Source organism: Salmo trutta, chromosome 1, assembly GCF_901001165.1.
Source record: "Salmo trutta chromosome 1, fSalTru1.1, whole genome shotgun sequence".
Lineage (NCBI taxonomy): Eukaryota > Metazoa > Chordata > Actinopteri > Salmoniformes > Salmonidae > Salmo > Salmo trutta.
The window spans coordinates 76,534,437-76,551,319 of record NC_042957.1 but is presented as its reverse complement, the minus strand read 5'-3'; the positions used below and the strand labels follow the sequence as shown (position 1 = coordinate 76,551,319).

Below are 16,883 nucleotides of genomic sequence, written 5' to 3'. Positions count from 1 at the left end.
AAGACACTTATTTCAATTAAAAATCATTATTTATAACCTTGTCAACGTCTTGACTATATTTCCTATTCATTTTGCAACTCATTTCAGGTATGTTTTAATGGAAAACAAGGACATTTCTAAGTGACCCCAAACTTTTGAACAGTAGTGTAGCTAGCAGGCTCTAGTCACAATGTTGTAGCTAGCAGGCTCTAGTCACAATGTTATAGCTGGCAGGCTCTAGTCACAATGTTATAGCTGGCAGGCTCTAGTCACAATGTTGTAGCTGGCAGGCTCTAGTCACAATGTTGTAGCTGGCAGGCTCTAGTCACGATGTTATAGCTAGCAGGCTCTAGTCATGATGTTGTAGCTGGCAGGCTCTAGTCACAATGTTGTAGCTGGCAGGCTCTGGCAGGCTCTAGTCACAATGTTGTAGCTGGCAGGCTCTAGTCACAATGTTATAGCTAGCAGGCTCTAGTCACAATGTTATAGCTGGCAGGCTCTAGTCAATGTTATAGCTAGCAGGCTCTAGTCACGATGTTTTGGCTGGCAGGCTCTAGTCACAATGTTATAGCTGGCAGGCTCTAGTCACGATGTGATGGGTAGCAGGCTCTAGTAAAGATTCTCTACCAGGCTCTAGCATGGAAAAAGCCTCATCACAGCTGGTGGAGTGATGCACACAACACAAGCCTTTTATAGTGACAGACAGGCAGCCAGGTCCCCATCACCGCGGTAACGGTAGCTCGCTGTTCCGGCCAGACCACTTGATTACACCAACACAGTTCCAACTTAACAGGCAGATAGGAGCACAGTACAAGAGAGGAGCTGCATCATATGAAATGGCACAGATTATCAATGAAGAAAAGCCCGTATTATTATGACACATGTAAGGGGAATGAATAGCACTGGACAGAGGATTAATAAAGTCATGTTGTTTATCAAAATGATATTATCTTAAGTGTCTCTGCTAAATTCATGAGTTCACACACTTGGACTTCTCTTCCATGTCAGTTCTCTCAGTGTACAGACAGACAGACAGTAGCTGTAATGTGGTGTGTGTGAGGGAGAAGTTAGCAAGCTGTTCATCCAGAAGGAGCCAGTGTCCTACAGACTGTTTTTCCCTTTCCCCCTAAAGCAGGATCCCAGTCCACAGATCCCAGTCCACATGACTATGTCCAGATGTTTGTATTCTCACAGGAAGGACAGAGGAAGCAGTAGCAGTTTCTTCTATTTAATTCAACACGTCATCCACACTACCAGAGGAGGTGCTGTACTATAACCCTTCTATCCAGACTAGACAGAGTAGAGTTTCATCCACTGTATTAGTTTGTTGTTGTATCAACATGTCATTCACTCTACCAGAGGTACTGCTACTGCACTGTGATCCATATCCACCCAGTATAGACTGTACATCACTGTCATAATATATGTGCCTTTATAGAGTAGTTTCATCCATAGTAGTAATTCATTCATTCCTGTATCAACTCAACACGTCGTCCACAACATCCTGTAAGCCATCCAGTCTATACGTCTCTGTTGTGATGTGGGACTTTATACTGTACTGAATCTATCCATCTGCACTCATCCATATCCATCCAGCATAGAATCTATCCATCTGCACTCATCCATATCCATCCAGCATAGAATCTATCCATCTGTACTCATCCATATCCACTCAGTATAGAATCTATCCATCTGTATTAATCCACACTTATGCGCTCCGTATATGTTTGAGCTTGTACGTCTTGTTTCATACACGGATCTCATCATCCTCGTCCTCCAAGAAGGAAGAAAACTTTCCCAGCTCCTCCTCCTCAGGTGGGGCGCTGAAAGTGGCGCTGTCCGTATCCCCCCCGTGGAGCTGTCCGGCTGGTTTCTCCTGCTCCACGTGGGCGGAGCCAGAGGCGGAGCTGGCCACAGAACAGGTATCTAATTGGTGCTGCAGGTGTTTAGGGCGGGGCTCTGGGGTGTACTCTGGGGTGTAGGGTGCTCCCTCGTCCTCTCCCACCTCAGGTTCTACAGAGCTGGTTGGACTCACAGGTACAGGGACCGCCTCCTCCTGCAGCTGCAGTAGCTCAGCTTCTGGTTCCTCTTCTCCCTCCTCTCCTCCCACCTCCCTCCCCAGGAGTAGTGTAGGAGAGGCCCGTCCCTCACTGCTCTTCCCCTCCTCGTATCCCAGATCATCATCCTCCTTCTCCATCACCCCCAGGATGTCCCCCAACATGGAGGGCCCAAGGTCGATGTGGAACGACATGACCGACACAGCGCGCTTCATCCCCCCTCCGTAGTACCCGCGGCTGGGGCTTGGCAGGTCAGTCAGCTCCCCAAAGCTCCTCTCATCCAGCTCCAGAGAGCGTGCCCCAGCAGCGGCCCCATTAGACGGCCTGGTACCTCCACCTCCATCCTGCTCATTCAGTTGTTTCAGTGGGCTGGACGAGAGGCTCTTAGGCACCCTGTGTCCTCCATCAACATGGTCACCGTTTTCATCATTGAGGAAGGGGAGTGACATGGCGTTCTTCACGAAGGTGGGCGAGCCACCGGGTGGTGCTAGCGAGCAGTCTCTCTGGTCCACTCTGGTGACGGACTGGGAGCGTTTGCTGCTGCGGAAGGTTCTGGATAAAAGCCCCGGGCGGGGGGAGTGGGGATGGGCCTGGGGTTTGGCCTGGTGGGGGGCCTCCCCGGAGTGGGTGGAGAGGAAAGAGGTGTCCCCGAAGGCGTCCCCGCTGCGCCCCACGTGCATGGTGTGGCGGAAGTCCCCCAGGGGAGCACTGATCATCTCCCGGGTCAGGTCCACACGGGAGCGGCGCTGTTTGGTCTGGGACGAACCAGACACCAGCTGCTTTAGGATGGGCATGGTTGCTGGTTGAGGTCACACACTCACAGAGTCTGTCACACAGACACACACAGTCAGTCAGTCAGTCAGTCAGTCAGTCAGTCAGTCAGTAGCCCAGAAGGACAGATCTCTCTCTTTGTAAGGAGTTCAAAGATAGAAGTGTTTGGGAAGTCTTCAAGGTAGATCCGTGTCACACTCATTGCAGTCCCCAGAAACAATAACACATGTCTTCAGTTCCAGGGTGGCTCAATCTGAAAAGAGGGGAAAACAAGATTAGATATATATGATCATGACAAGACATTCTTTCATACCATGTCATCATATCATTGCTCTGAAACAAGAGTGGATAACAACGTGTTTTAGATAAAAACAAACTCAGATCTGACACCCCTTTATAATGGACCAGTGGTCCAGTCTCCTGATGCATCCCAAACACCCCTCTATAACTGATCAGTGGTTCAGTCTAGAGGTCGAATGATTAAAAATCAGCATGGCCGATTAATAAGGGCCGATTTCAAGTTTTCATAACAATCATTAATTAGCGTTTTTGGACGCCGATTATATTGCAATCCACGAGGAAACGGCGTGGCAGGCTGATCACCTGTTATGTGAGTGTAGAGTCAAAAGGACCTTGTGGCTGCAAGGAGCCAAGGTAAGTTGCTAGCTAGCATTAAACGTATCTTATAAAAAACTATCAATCAATCTTAACATAATCACTAGTTAACTACACATGGTTGATGATATTACTAGTTTATCTAGCTTGTCCTGCGTTGCATATAATCAATGCAGTGCCTGTTAATTTATCATTGAATCACAGCCTACTTCACCAAACAGGTGATTTAACAAGCGCATTCACGAAAAAAAGCACTGTCATTGCACCAATGTACCTAACCATAAACATCAACGCCTTTCTTAAAATCTATACAAGTATATATTTTTAAACCTGCATATTTAGTTAATATTGCCTGCTAAAATGAATTTATTTTAACTAGGGAAATTGTGTCACTTCTCTTGCGTTCTGTGCAACAGAGTCAGGGTATATGCAGCAGTTTGGGCCGCCTGGCTCGTTGCCAACTGTGTGAAGACCATTTCTTCCTAACAAAGACAGCCAACTTCGCCAAACGGGGGATGATTTAACAAAAGCGCATTTGCGAAAAAAGCACAATCGTTGCACGAATGTACCTAACCATAAACATCAATGCCTTTCTTAAAATCAATACACAAGTATATATTTTTAAACCTGCATATTTAGCTAAAAGAAATTCAGGTTAGCAGGCAATATTAAACTTGGGAAATTGTGTCACTTCTCTTGCGTTCATTGCACGCAGAGTCAGGGTATAGGTGGCACCCTATTCCCTACATAGTGCACTACTTTAGACCAGGACCCATTGGGCTCTGCACAAACGAAGTGTACTATTATAGGGTATATTTGGGGCACATCCATGGGATTTTTTAAAGTGCATTGAAAATGACATTGAACTGTAGGGGAGTATACTGCCACCATGCATTGAAATTGAGGTTCAAAACCCCAGACCACAGTACTATATGAACACAGAAAGGAAGGGCCAAACTAGACCACAATATTACTGATTATCACAGTATTACTGATTGAACTGTCTTTGTGTTCCTGTCTGTCTGACATGGAGGGATCTCTCTCCGGCACCTGGTGGTGCAGCAGGAGACTGGACTGTACCACTGCTACATTATAGAGGGGTGTTTGGGATGCATCAGGAGACTGGACTGGAAAAGCCAAAAGCCCAGAAAAGTCCTATATGAACCCAGCGAGAAAGAGCCAAACTGTTAAACCCCAGACCAGGCCTATATAAACACACAGAGAAAGAGCCAAACTGTTAAACCCCAGACCAGGCCTATATAAACACACAGAGAAAGAGCCAAACTGTTAAACCCCAGACCAGGCCTATATGAACACAGAGAAAGAGCCAAACTGTTAAACCCCAGACCACAGTGTTATATCTAGCTTAGCTGTCATAGAACGCACATCTGCAGTTTCACATTGTACATCACTCTGTCGTTTAATGACATCTGCCACTCATCCTGACAACCCATTCATCTGTAGAGCAGCACACTCTCGTAAACCATAACAGAGTACAGAACGACAAACAGCACACTGTTGTAAACTAAAAGCAGCATGGTCTCTATATCAGCCTGAACACAGAGAGAAAGAGCCAAACTGTTGCCAATGGCTTTTAATACTACTTAATGGTGGAAAAAGCTAAATGTTCTATTTTGACTTTGAAAATGTCCTTGTCATCGTTGTAGACACAACAGTAGCATAATGTAGTGTAAACAGTGAAAAATAGCCTCGACCGGAGGGGGAAAACAAAACATCATCTTTCTTGACACTATAGTGGTGGAACCAGTGAGAAACATCCTTGACCGGAGGGAATAGACCAGATCAGGCTGATATAGAGACCATGCTGCTTTTAGTGAACAGACCAGATCAGGCTGATATAGAGACCATGCTGCTTTTAGTGAACAGACCAGATCAGGCTGATATAGAGACCATGCTGCTTTTAGTGAACAGACAGAACTATGCCCTTCAGCTAGGGAAGGCAGGTGATGCAGTAGGAGTGAGTGTGTGTGTGTGTGTGTGTGTGTGTGTGTGTGTGTGTGTGTGTGTGTACTCAGAGCATTCCTCCAGGAGACAGAGATGAGTCCTGACAGGCAGTTGACCTGACAACGCACATTACTGTTATGACCTGCAGTGTTCAGACCAGACTCTTCTACTGCCCTGACCTCACCCCTATAGTCACCCCCAGGCTGCAGCTATAGTCACCCCCAGGCTGCAGCTATAGTCACCCCCAGGCTGCAGCTATAGTCACCCCCAGGCTGCAGCTATAGTCACCCCCAGGCTGCAGCTATAGTCACCCCCAGGCTGCAGCTATAGTCACCCCCAGGCTGCAGCTATAGTCACCCCCAGGCTGCAGCTATAGTCACCCCCAGGCTGCAGCTATAGTCACCCCCAGGCTGCAGCTATAGTCACCCCCAGGCTGCAGCTATAGTCACCCCCAGGCTGCAGCTATAGTCACCCCCAGGCTGCAGCTATAGTCACCCCCAGGCTGCAGCTATAGTCACCCCCAGGCTGCAGCTATAGTCACCCCCAGGCTGCAGCTATAGTCACCCCAGGTTGCTGACCTGAAGGAGAGGAGCAGTACAATAGAAAACAGGTTGGTTAATAGAAAGAGCTGCAGTGCTTCAGTGAAACATGTGAAAGTCAACCAGGAAACATAGTCACACATGAAAATGATGCAACATGCCATGCTGAAAGCCCATCCTAATAAGAGTCCCTACAAATCAATATGTTCCACACACAGACCTACATACATAGTACACAAATGATTACACACTCAAATACTGCCTCAACCCATCACCCATGTACTGACCTGCTCCACTGCTTCAACCCATCACCCATGTACTGACCTGCTCCACTGCTTCAACCCATCACCCATGTACTGACCTGCTCCACTGCTTCAACCCATCACCCATGTACTGACCTGCTCCACTGCTTCAACCCATCACCCATGTACTGACCTGCTCCACTGCTTCAACCCATCACCCATGTGCTGACCTGCTCCACTGCTTCAACCCATCACCCATGTACTGACCTGCTCCACTGCGTCAACCCATCACCCATGTGCTGACCTGCTCCACTGCTTCAACCCATCACCCATGTGCTGACCTGCTCCACTGCTTCAACCCATCACCCATGTGCTGACCTGCTCCACTGCTTCAACCCATCACCCATGTACTGACCTGCTCCACTGCTTCAACCCATCACCCATGTACTGACCAGCTCCACTGCTTCAACTCATCACCCATGTACTGACCTGCTCCACTGCTTCAACCCATCACCCATGTACTGACCTGCTTCAACCCATCACCCATGTACTGACCTGCTTCAACCCATCACCCATGTACTGACCTGCTCCACTGCTTCAACCCATCACCCATGTGCTGACCTGCTCCACTGCTTCAACCCATCACCCATGTACTGACCTGCTCCACTGCTTCAACCCATCACCCATGTACTGACCTGCTCCACTGCTTCAACCCATCACCCATGTGCTGACCTGCTCCACTGATTCAACCCATCACCCATGTACTGACCTGCTCCACTGCTTCAACCCATCACCCATGTACTGACCTGCTCCACTGCTTCAACCCATCACCCATGTACTGACCTGCTCCACTGTCAATCCCTGTATCTGATCTGATCACGTGGCTGTCTTTTCCTTTGTGTACTTCATTCAGGCTTTACTCCTCACTCCTTCCAGATCTCTCTCCTCCTAGCTCTGCTCTCATAACACATTTAGAAAGTCTCGGTTTAGGATGGGTGGTGGGGAGGAAGCCACAGATTTTGACTGCCGAGGTTTCCTGGTAGCAGGCAGCAGTGTGCAGCCCAGCAGAGCCATCGACCTCGTTCTCTCTCCGAGGCTCCGCCCCTCTGCCAGTCGAGGCACAGCCTCAATCCACTTCCTGTTTATAATGCCCTCACCTGCTGTTGTCTCCACGGCAACCACACTCCTGCTGCTTTTGTCTCCGTGGTTACCACCCCCCCCTGCAAGGCAAGCGGACGACCCTACTTCCTGTCTGTGTGAATGTCTGAGGCCTGCAGAGGCATCAAGCGTGTGTGTGTGTGTGTGTGTGTGTGTGTGTGTGTGTGTGTGTACACATTGCAGAGGCATCAAGTGTGTGTGCTGCAAAATACATTTTGGGGAATATTCAGAGGTGGAAATGTTCCGTGGGAATACATGGGAATTAACTGGAAAACATGAGAATTAACAGAAATATATGCAAGTTAATATTCAATAGATGTTTTTTGCATTGGATATATTTACCATATCATATGGAGACAAACAAACCTTTTACCTTATCATAAGACATAATAGCAAATGATTAAATACTTCCATAGAAATTTTTTTAAACTATTTAGTTACGAATTTAACTTTCATTAAATGAGTTGACTCTTCACATGAGATGATTTCACTGAACAACAAAAGAAAGGGAATATTGCATCTCCCAAAAACATTTTCAACATACATCTGTAAAAAGATAGTCTAGAAACTAAAGCTTTGGTTGTCTTCCTCTCAGACTTCCATGTCTTCTCCCTGGACCTCCTCAATGTCCTCCCCTTGAACATCAGACTCTGAGGCCTCATCTTCACCGTCACTTTCCAACCTTATTGAGGATGGCTCGTTGTCAGGCTCAAAAAGCCTCAAATTTGCCCGGATGGCAACCAATTCTTCAACCCTTGTATTGGTCAGCCTGTTGCGCGCTTTGGTGTGTGTGTTCCCAAACAAGGACCAGCTGAGCTCTAAGGCGGCTGATGTTGGTGGGCTTTGGAGAATGATGTAGTCAACAGGAAAGAGCCTCAGATCCACAAAGTCCCTTCCTCCAGGTGGCTGATGAGATGTGTTGGCACGACTGCCATATTGCATCTCCATCACAAAGCCCTTGCTTGGAAGTGTACTTCACCAGACTGCCAAGAACCTTGCCCTCATCCAGGCCAAGGTGGCGAGACACGGTAGTGATGACGCTATAGGCCTTGTTGATCTCTGCACCAGACAGGATGCTCTTGCCAGCATACTTGAGGTCCAACATGTACGCTGCGGCGTGTATGAGCTTCAGGCAGAAGTCTTCACGCTTTTTCATGTATTTCAGAACTGCTGTTTGGAGCAACAGGGCAGTACGGATTTCTTCTCTTACATCTGCAAGCAGAGTTCGAACATCAGACAGGATGGTATTGTCTCCCTGAATCCGTGCAATGGCTACTGCTATAGGTTTCGGGAGTTTCAGGCTGTTTACCACTCTCTCCCAAAATACATCATCCAGGAGGATCCTCTTGATAGGGCTGTCCATATCGGCAGACGGGGGCGGCAGGGTAGCCTAGTGGTTAGAGCGTTGGACTAGTAACCGAAAGTTTGAATCCCCAAGCTGACAAGGTACAAATCTGTCGTTCTGCCCCTGAACAAGGCAGTTAATCCACTGTTCCTAGGCCGTCATTGAAAATAAGAATTTGTTCTTAACCTCTCTGGGGTATGTGGGACGCTAGCGTGCACACTATTCAACAGCCAGTGAAGAAATAGCAGGGCGGCAAATTCAAAACATTAATCTCAATTCAAATTTCTCAAACATACAACTATTATATCCCATTTTAAAGAAACACTTCTCGTTAATCCAACCACATTGTCCGATTTCAAAAAGGCTTTACGGCGAAAGCATAACATTAGATTATGTTAGGACAGCGCCGAGACAAGAAAAACCACACAGCCATTTTCCAAGCAAGGAGAGGCGTCACAAAAACCAGAAATACAGCTAAAATTAATCACTAACCTTTGATGATCTTCATCAGATGGCACTCATAGGACTTCATGTTACACAATACATGTATGTTTTGCTCGATAAAGTTCATATTCATATCCAAAAATCCCATTTTACATGGGCTTGTAATGTTCAGAAATGTTTTGCCTCCCAAAACCTCCGGTAAATGAGCACATCAATTTACAGAAATACTCATCATAAACGTTGATCAAATATTCAACAGTTATTCAAAGAATTATAGATACACTTCTCCTTAATGCAACTGCTGTGTCATATTTCAAAAAAGCTTTACGGCGAAAGCAAATTTTGCAATAATCTGAGTACAGCGCTCAGATATGAAAACAAGCCATACAGATACCCGCCATTTTGGAGTCAACAGAAATGACAAAAATTACATTATAAATATTCACTTACCTTTGATGATCTTCATCAGAATGCACTCCCAGGAATCCCAGTTCCACAGTAAATGTTTGTTTTGTTCGATAAAGTCCATAATTTATGTCCAAATACCTCCTTCTTGTTTGCGCGTTTAGTCCACTACTCCAAATGCAGGAAGCGCGCACAAAATGTCACGAAGTCCAAAAAAGTTATATTTACGTTCGTAGAAACATGTCAAACGATGTATAGCATCAATCTTTAGGATGTTTTTATCATAAATCTTCAGTAATATTCTAATCGGACAATTCCAATGTCTTCAAAAAGGAAAAGGAACACAGCTAGCTCTCACGTGAGTGCACGCCACTGAACTCATGTCATTTTCTCAGTCATCTGACTCCAGGACCTCTTATTCTCTCCCCAGTCACAGTGGAAGTATGAAACAACGTTCTAAAGACTGTTGACATCTAGTGGAAGCCTTTGGAAGTGCAAAATGAACCCTAAATCACTGTATACTGTATAGGCAATCACTTGAAAAACTACAAACCTCAGATTTCCACACTTCCTGGTTGAATTTCTCTCAGGTTTTCGCCTGCCATATGAGTTCTGTTATACTCACAGACATCATTCAAACAGTTTTAGAAACTTCAGTGTGTTCAATTGAAACATGTATGGAAACAGGTGGATTAACACTCAGTTAACAGGCTCAAGCAAGCTAAAACCCACATGGTAGCAAAAACTAACTAGCAGAAATTGTTAACAAGTTATAAATGATTTAAACACACTTTGCTATAGGCTACTATTTAACAAAAAAAGAATGTCATAAAATATATTCACCCCACCCAGTATTGTAATCAAAACTTACCAGAAAGCATGTAGTCCTTGGGTCAGACAGTGTAGTAGTGTGGGCTCAATAGCATCTCATTAGTGTGCAAGATCTTGAGAATCAGCTGTACATGTGGTGGAAGAACGCACTGTGCATGCAGAGGGAAAGTTTAACTAAAATATGGCACAATACCTAGAATTGCCTTGTGTATCCCACAAAAAAAGGTTCCCTGTTATTTTTTTGTTTGACCTTTATTTAACTAGGCAAGTCAGTTAAGAACAAATTCTTATTTTCAATGACGGCCTAGGAACAGTGGGTTAACTGCCCTGTTCAGGCGCAGAACAACAGATTTTTACCTTGTCAGCTCAGGGATTCGATCTTGCAACCTTCCTGTTACTAGTCCAACGCTCTAACCACTAGGCTACCGGCTAAATGTAAGCAAAATCTTGGAAAGTTTCTGACCCTTTGCAACCCTATCTACACCAGATGTCCTCTTTCTGATCGACGCAAGATGCCCTCTTTCTTACAAGAAGTCCTTTGAGCAGTGAAAAGCCATAGCTTGCCGGTCCCTGGTTTGGAAAAGACTGAGAAACACTGCACTGATATTCACCACAAGGAATACATTTGATAAGATACCCACTTCACCTTGCTTTTCTTGGTACACACTGCACAGCATATTCAAATCCTGACTAATATAGTGAAAGTATATCAGTAGTTTCCTGATGTCAGATAAATCCATTATGACACCGACTGCACATATGTTGGCAGCCAAATAGCTTGATCTAATAACACCAGCCATGTTTTGGAACAACATCCGTCTAGCTGTAGTGAGTAAATAAAAGTGTTTTAGTTTCCATGACAAGTGATGTTTCTGTTGATAGGCTGGTCTAAAGCACACAAACACAGGGGCTAAAGCGGATACATACCCAAACATGTTTGTTGTTATCCAGCATCCTCCACTGACATGTTTGTATGGAAAGAAAATGGAAGCAGGAATAATTAAAAGCATGCCAGACAAAGACAGCTGTATATTTATGAGACACTGCTTCTGGGTGGCATGATGATGATCTGACAGGAAAGCAACCAGTACATGAAAGATGTAGTAGTCCAATAGTTTCTTACCAAGAAAGCCCTACCTCTGCTCCCACATGTCCTCCCTCCCTCTACTCCTCCCCTCAGGCCTCAAGCATACACTCTCCATCTATACTCTCCATCTATTCCCCCGCTCTCCCTCCCTCCCTCCCTCCCGCCCTCCCTCTCTCTCTCTCTCCCTCCCTCTCTCTCTCCCTTCCTCCCTCCCTCTCTCTCCCTCCCTTCCTCCCTCCCTCTCTCCCTTCCTCCCTCTCTCCCTTCCTTCCTCCCTCCCTCTCTCCCTTCCTCCCTCCCTCTCTCCCTTCCTCCCTTCCTCCCTCTCTCCCTTCCTCCCTCTCTCCCTTCCTCCCTCTCTCCCTTCCTCCCTCCCTCAAGCATACGCTCTCCCTCTCTCTCCCTCTCTCTCTCTCCCCCTTCCTCTCTCTCCCTCTCTCTCTCTCCCCCTTCCTCTCTCTACTCCACCCTTCAGGCCTCAAGCACGCGCTGCGTTAATTTCACCCGACATGGGGACCCAGGTGTTTAAGTTTACTACAAGCTCTACGCAAACTCAAGAGTCTGAAGATTGCGATGTCGTTTTTTTTGTCACAAAAAAGGGGCGGCTCCTTGTAATATGCTCCGGCATTCGACGGACGTAGGGGCAGTGTTGTCACTTGGTTCCTAGATCTGATCTATACAATATATACGCTATTCATCAAAGAAGCCTATTTTGCATTGATAACCAAATATAATCTCAGCGAATGTTCAAACAGTAAACCAAACACCAAGAATGTAACTAATTTATTTACTTATTTCGTACATAATGTTGCCGCTACCATTTCTTATGACCAAAAATAATTTCTAGACTGCGATTCAGGACTGCGATTACTCACCACGGACTAGCAGAATCCTCTTTTTCCTTTCACAACTCTGACGAGCCCGACACGAAGGATATGCTGCTTCCTCGGGAACAGGCCCCGATCCCCGTGAAGAGGAGGCGGAGAAAGAGGGGCCGAAGGTCCGGCTGCCTTCTGAGAATTCGCAGGCGATCTAATAAACACCCACTTCCCTCCATTCTGCTAGCAAACATGCAATCTTTGGACAATAAAATCGAGGAGTTATTGGGAAGATTAAACTACCAGTGGGACATTAAAAACTGCAACATCTTATTCTTCACGGAGTCGTGGCTGAACGACATCACCACCATACAGCTGGCTGGTTATACGATGTACCGGCAGGATAGAACAGCGGTGTCTGGTAAGACAAGGGACGGCGGTCTATGTATTTTTGTAAACAATAGCTGGTGCACGATATCGGAGGAAGTCTCGAGCTATTGCTCACCTGAGGTAGAGTTTCTCATGATAAGCTGTAGACCACACTTCCTACCGAGAGAGTTTTCATCTGTATTCTTTGTAGCTGTTTACATACCACCACAGACAGTGGTACCACCACAGACAGTCTGGCACTAAGACAGCATTGAATGAGCTGTATTCCTCCATAAGCAAACAAGAAAACACTCAGAAAACACGCTCAAACAAGAAAACACTCACCCAGAGGTGGCGCTCCTAGTAGCCGGGGACTTTAATGCAGGGAAACTTAAATCAGTTTTACCAAATTTCTATCAGCATGTTAAATGTGCAACCAGAGGAAAAATAATTCTGGACCACCTATTCTTCACACACAGAGACGCATACAAAGCTCTCCTTCGCCCTCCATTTGGCAAATCTGACCATAATTCTATCGCCCGATTCCTGCTTACAAGCTAAAATTAAAGCAGGAAGCACCAGTGACTAGATCAATAAAAAAAAGGGGTCAGATGAAGCAGATGCTAAGCTACAGGACTTATGCTAGCACAGACTGGAATATGTTCCGGGATTCCTCCTATGGCATTGAGAAGTACAGCACATCAGTCATTGGCTTCATCAATAAGTGCATCGATGATGTCAACCCCACAGTGACCGTACCTACATACCCCAACCAGAAGCCATGGATTACAGGCAACATCCGCACTGAGCTAAAGGCTAGAGCTAAAGGCTAGAGCTATGCCCTCCAACAAACCATCAAACAGGCAAAGAATCAATACAGGACTAAGATCAAATCGTACTACACCAGCTGACACTCGTCGGATGTGGCAGGGCTTGCAAACCATTACAAACTACAAGGGGCAGCACAGCTGAGAGCTACCCAGTGACACAAGCCTGCCAGATGAGCTAAACTACTTCTATGCTCGTTTTGAGTATAATAACACTGAAATGCATGAGAGCACCAGCTGTTCCGGAAGACTGTGTGATCACGCTCTCTGCAGCCGATGTGAGTAAGACCTTTAAACAGGTCAACATTCACAAGGCCGCAGGGCCAGATGGATTACCAGGACGTGTACTGCGAGTATGCGCTGACCAATTGGCAAGTGTCTTCACTGACATTTTCAACCTCTCCCTGTTCGAGTCCGTAATACCAACATGTTTTAAGCTGATCACCATAGTGTTCTTGGGCAAAGTGACTAAGAACCTGCCTAAACGACTACCGACCCATAGCACTCACGTCAGTAGCCATGAAGTGCCTTGAAAGGCTGGTCATGGCTCACATCAACACCATCATCCCAGAAACCCTAGACCCACTCCAATTTGCATACCGCCCCAACAGATCCATAGATGATGCAATCTCTATTGCACTCCACACTGCCCTTTCCCACCTGGACAAAAGGAACACCTATGTGAGAATGCTATTCAATGACTATAGCTCAGCGTTCAACACCATAGTGCCATTAAAGCTCATCAATAAGCTAAAGACCCTGGGGCTAAACACCTCCCTCAGCAACTGGATCCTGAACTTCCTGACGGGCCGCCCCCAGGTGGTAAGGGTAACAACACATCCGCCATGCTGATCCTCAACACAGGGGCCCCTCGGGGATGCGTAATCAGTTTGCTCCTGTACTCCCTGTTCCCTCATGACTGCACGACTCCAACACCATCATTGAATTTGCCGATGACACAACAATGGTAGGCCTGATCACCGACAGTGACGAGACAGCCTCAAAGAAGGAGGTCAGAGACCTGGCCGTGTGGTGCCAAAACAACAACCTCATCGACGGGGCTGCAGTGGAGCAGGTTGAGAGCTTCAAGTTCCTTGGTGTCCACATCACCAACAAACTAACTAACATGGTCCAAGCACACCAAGACAGTTGTGAAGAGGGCACGACAAAACCTATTCACCCTCAGGAGACTGAAAATATTTGGCATGGGTCCTCAGATCCTCAAAAAGGTTCTACAGCTGCACCATCGAGAGCATCCGGACTGGTTGCGTCACTGCTTGATATGGCAACTGCTCGGCTTCCGACCACAAGGCACTAGAGGGTAGTGCGGACGGTCCAGTGCATCACCGGGGCCAAGTTTCCTGCCACCCAGGACCTCTATACCAGGCGGTGTCAGAGGAAGGCCCTAAAAATTGTCAGACTCCAGCCACCCTAGTCATAGACTGTTCTCTCTGCTACCGAACGGCAAGTGGTACCGGAGCGCCAAGTCTAGGTTCAAGAGGCTTCTAAACAGCTTCTACCCCTAAGCCATAAGACTCCTGAACATCTAATCAAATGGCTACCCAGACTATTTGCAGTGCCCCCCTCCCCCTCTTTTACACTGCTGCTCTCTGTTGTCATCTATGCATTATCACTTTAATAAAACTCTACCTACATGTACAAACTACCTCAAATAACCGGTGCCCCCGCACATTGACACTGTGTCAGTACCCCCCTGTATATAGTCTCGCTGTTGTTATTTCACTGCTGCTCTTTAATGACTTGTTACTTTTCTCTCTTATCTGTATTTTTTGAAACTGCATTGTTGGTTAGGGGCTCGTAAGTAAGCATTTCACTGTAAGGTCTACACCTGTTGTATTCGGCGCATGTGACTAATACAATTTGATTTGATTTTAAAACGGCTAGCAAGTTTATGTTTTTACCCAAGCTAAAGCCAGCTAGTCGGGATGCCTGCTAGCTACTACTAGCAAGGGAAGGCGAATCATTCATAAGCAAATGCCATTCTATAATACACTTTTGCGAAAGGGTTATAAACCACAATTTGCAAAGACCAAGACCCCTCTACTTTCACTGCAAATGTGGGTAGCTGTACAAGACTGTGTGCGTTGAATGTCAGATCATCAGTTGAGATGTTTCACAGTCTGTTATGCATGGTTCATCTCTGACATCCTGCTAGCTCAGGCCCCATAATTCACTTCTGGGTCAAAGGTCAGAGTCGTGCTGAGTGTGTTGGGGTGTGGGAGGAAGGCATGTTTAGTCTGAATGTCTCTCTCCACCCTTTTTGATCTTTCTTTCTCATTATCTCTCTCGCTCTACCGCTCTCCCTCTCTGAACATTGTGAAATATGGTTTGCAACATACAGACTACGGGATATTAAAGTATTTAAATCCCATAGGGGATAATGAATACCTTAGTACAGTGGTGACAGAACACTGCAATCTATGAATGTCCATTAACCTGTTGGGGCTAGGGGGCAGTATTTGCACGGCCGGATAAAAAATGTACCCGATTTAAACTGGTTACTACTCTTGCCCAGAAACAAGAATATGCATATAATTAGTAGATTTGGATAGAAAACACTCTAAAGTTTCTAAAACTTTTTGAATGGTGTCTGAGTATAACAGAACTCATATGGCAGGTCAAAACCTGAGAAGATTCCATACAGGAAGTGCCCTGTCTGACAATTTGTTGTCCCTCTGTTGCATCTCTATCGAAAATACAGCATCTATGCTGTAACGTGACATTTAAGGCTTCCATTGGCTCTCTAAAGCCGCCAGAAAGTGGAATGGGGTGTCTGCTGTCTCTGGGCGAAGAACAGCAGGAGAGTTTGTGAGTGGTCAGCCTGGGGACAGTGAGACTGAGAAGCGCGTTCACGAGACTTCTCCATTTTTTTCTTTCAGCCTTTGAATGAATACAACGTCGCCCGGTTGGAATATAATCGCTATTTTCCGATAGCATAAAAATTGATTTTAAACAGCGTTTGACATGCTTCTAAGTACGGTAATGGAATATTTTTAAATTTGTCATGAAATGCGCTCGCGCGTTACCCTTCGGATAGTGACCTGAACGCACGAACAAAACGGAGGTATTTGGATATAACTATGGATTATTTGGAACCAAAACAACATTTGTTGTTGAAGTAGAAGTCCTGGGAGTGCATTCTGATGAAGAACAGCAAAGGTAATCACATTTTTCAAATAGTAATTCTGAATTTAGTGAGCCCCAAACTTGGTGGGTGTCAAAATAGCTAGCCGTGATGGCCGAGCTATGTACTCAGAATATTGCAAAATGTGCTTTCGCCGAAAAGTTATTTTAAAATCTGACACCGCGATTGCATAAAAGAGTCTGTATCTATAATTCTTAAAATAATTATGTTTTTTGTGAACGTTAATCATGAGTAATTTAGTAAATTCACCGGAAGTTTGAGGTGG

The 16,883-nt window shown here is 45.9% G+C and overlaps 1 protein-coding gene across 1 annotated transcript in view; it reads right to left on the bottom strand.

The window, feature by feature from the left end:
* Nucleotides 1-388: 388 nt before the first annotated feature.
* LOC115208074 (cdc42 effector protein 4) overlaps nucleotides 389-16,883 on the bottom strand; it is a 31,539-nt gene continuing 15,044 nt past the window's right edge. Inside the window, exon 2 of the mRNA XM_029775845.1 lies at nucleotides 389-3,060. Coding sequence (XP_029631705.1) covers nucleotides 1,727-2,830 — 1,104 coding nt within the window. The 5' untranslated portion in view covers nucleotides 2,831-3,060 and the 3' untranslated portion in view covers nucleotides 389-1,726. The remainder of the gene's footprint in view (nucleotides 3,061-16,883) is intronic.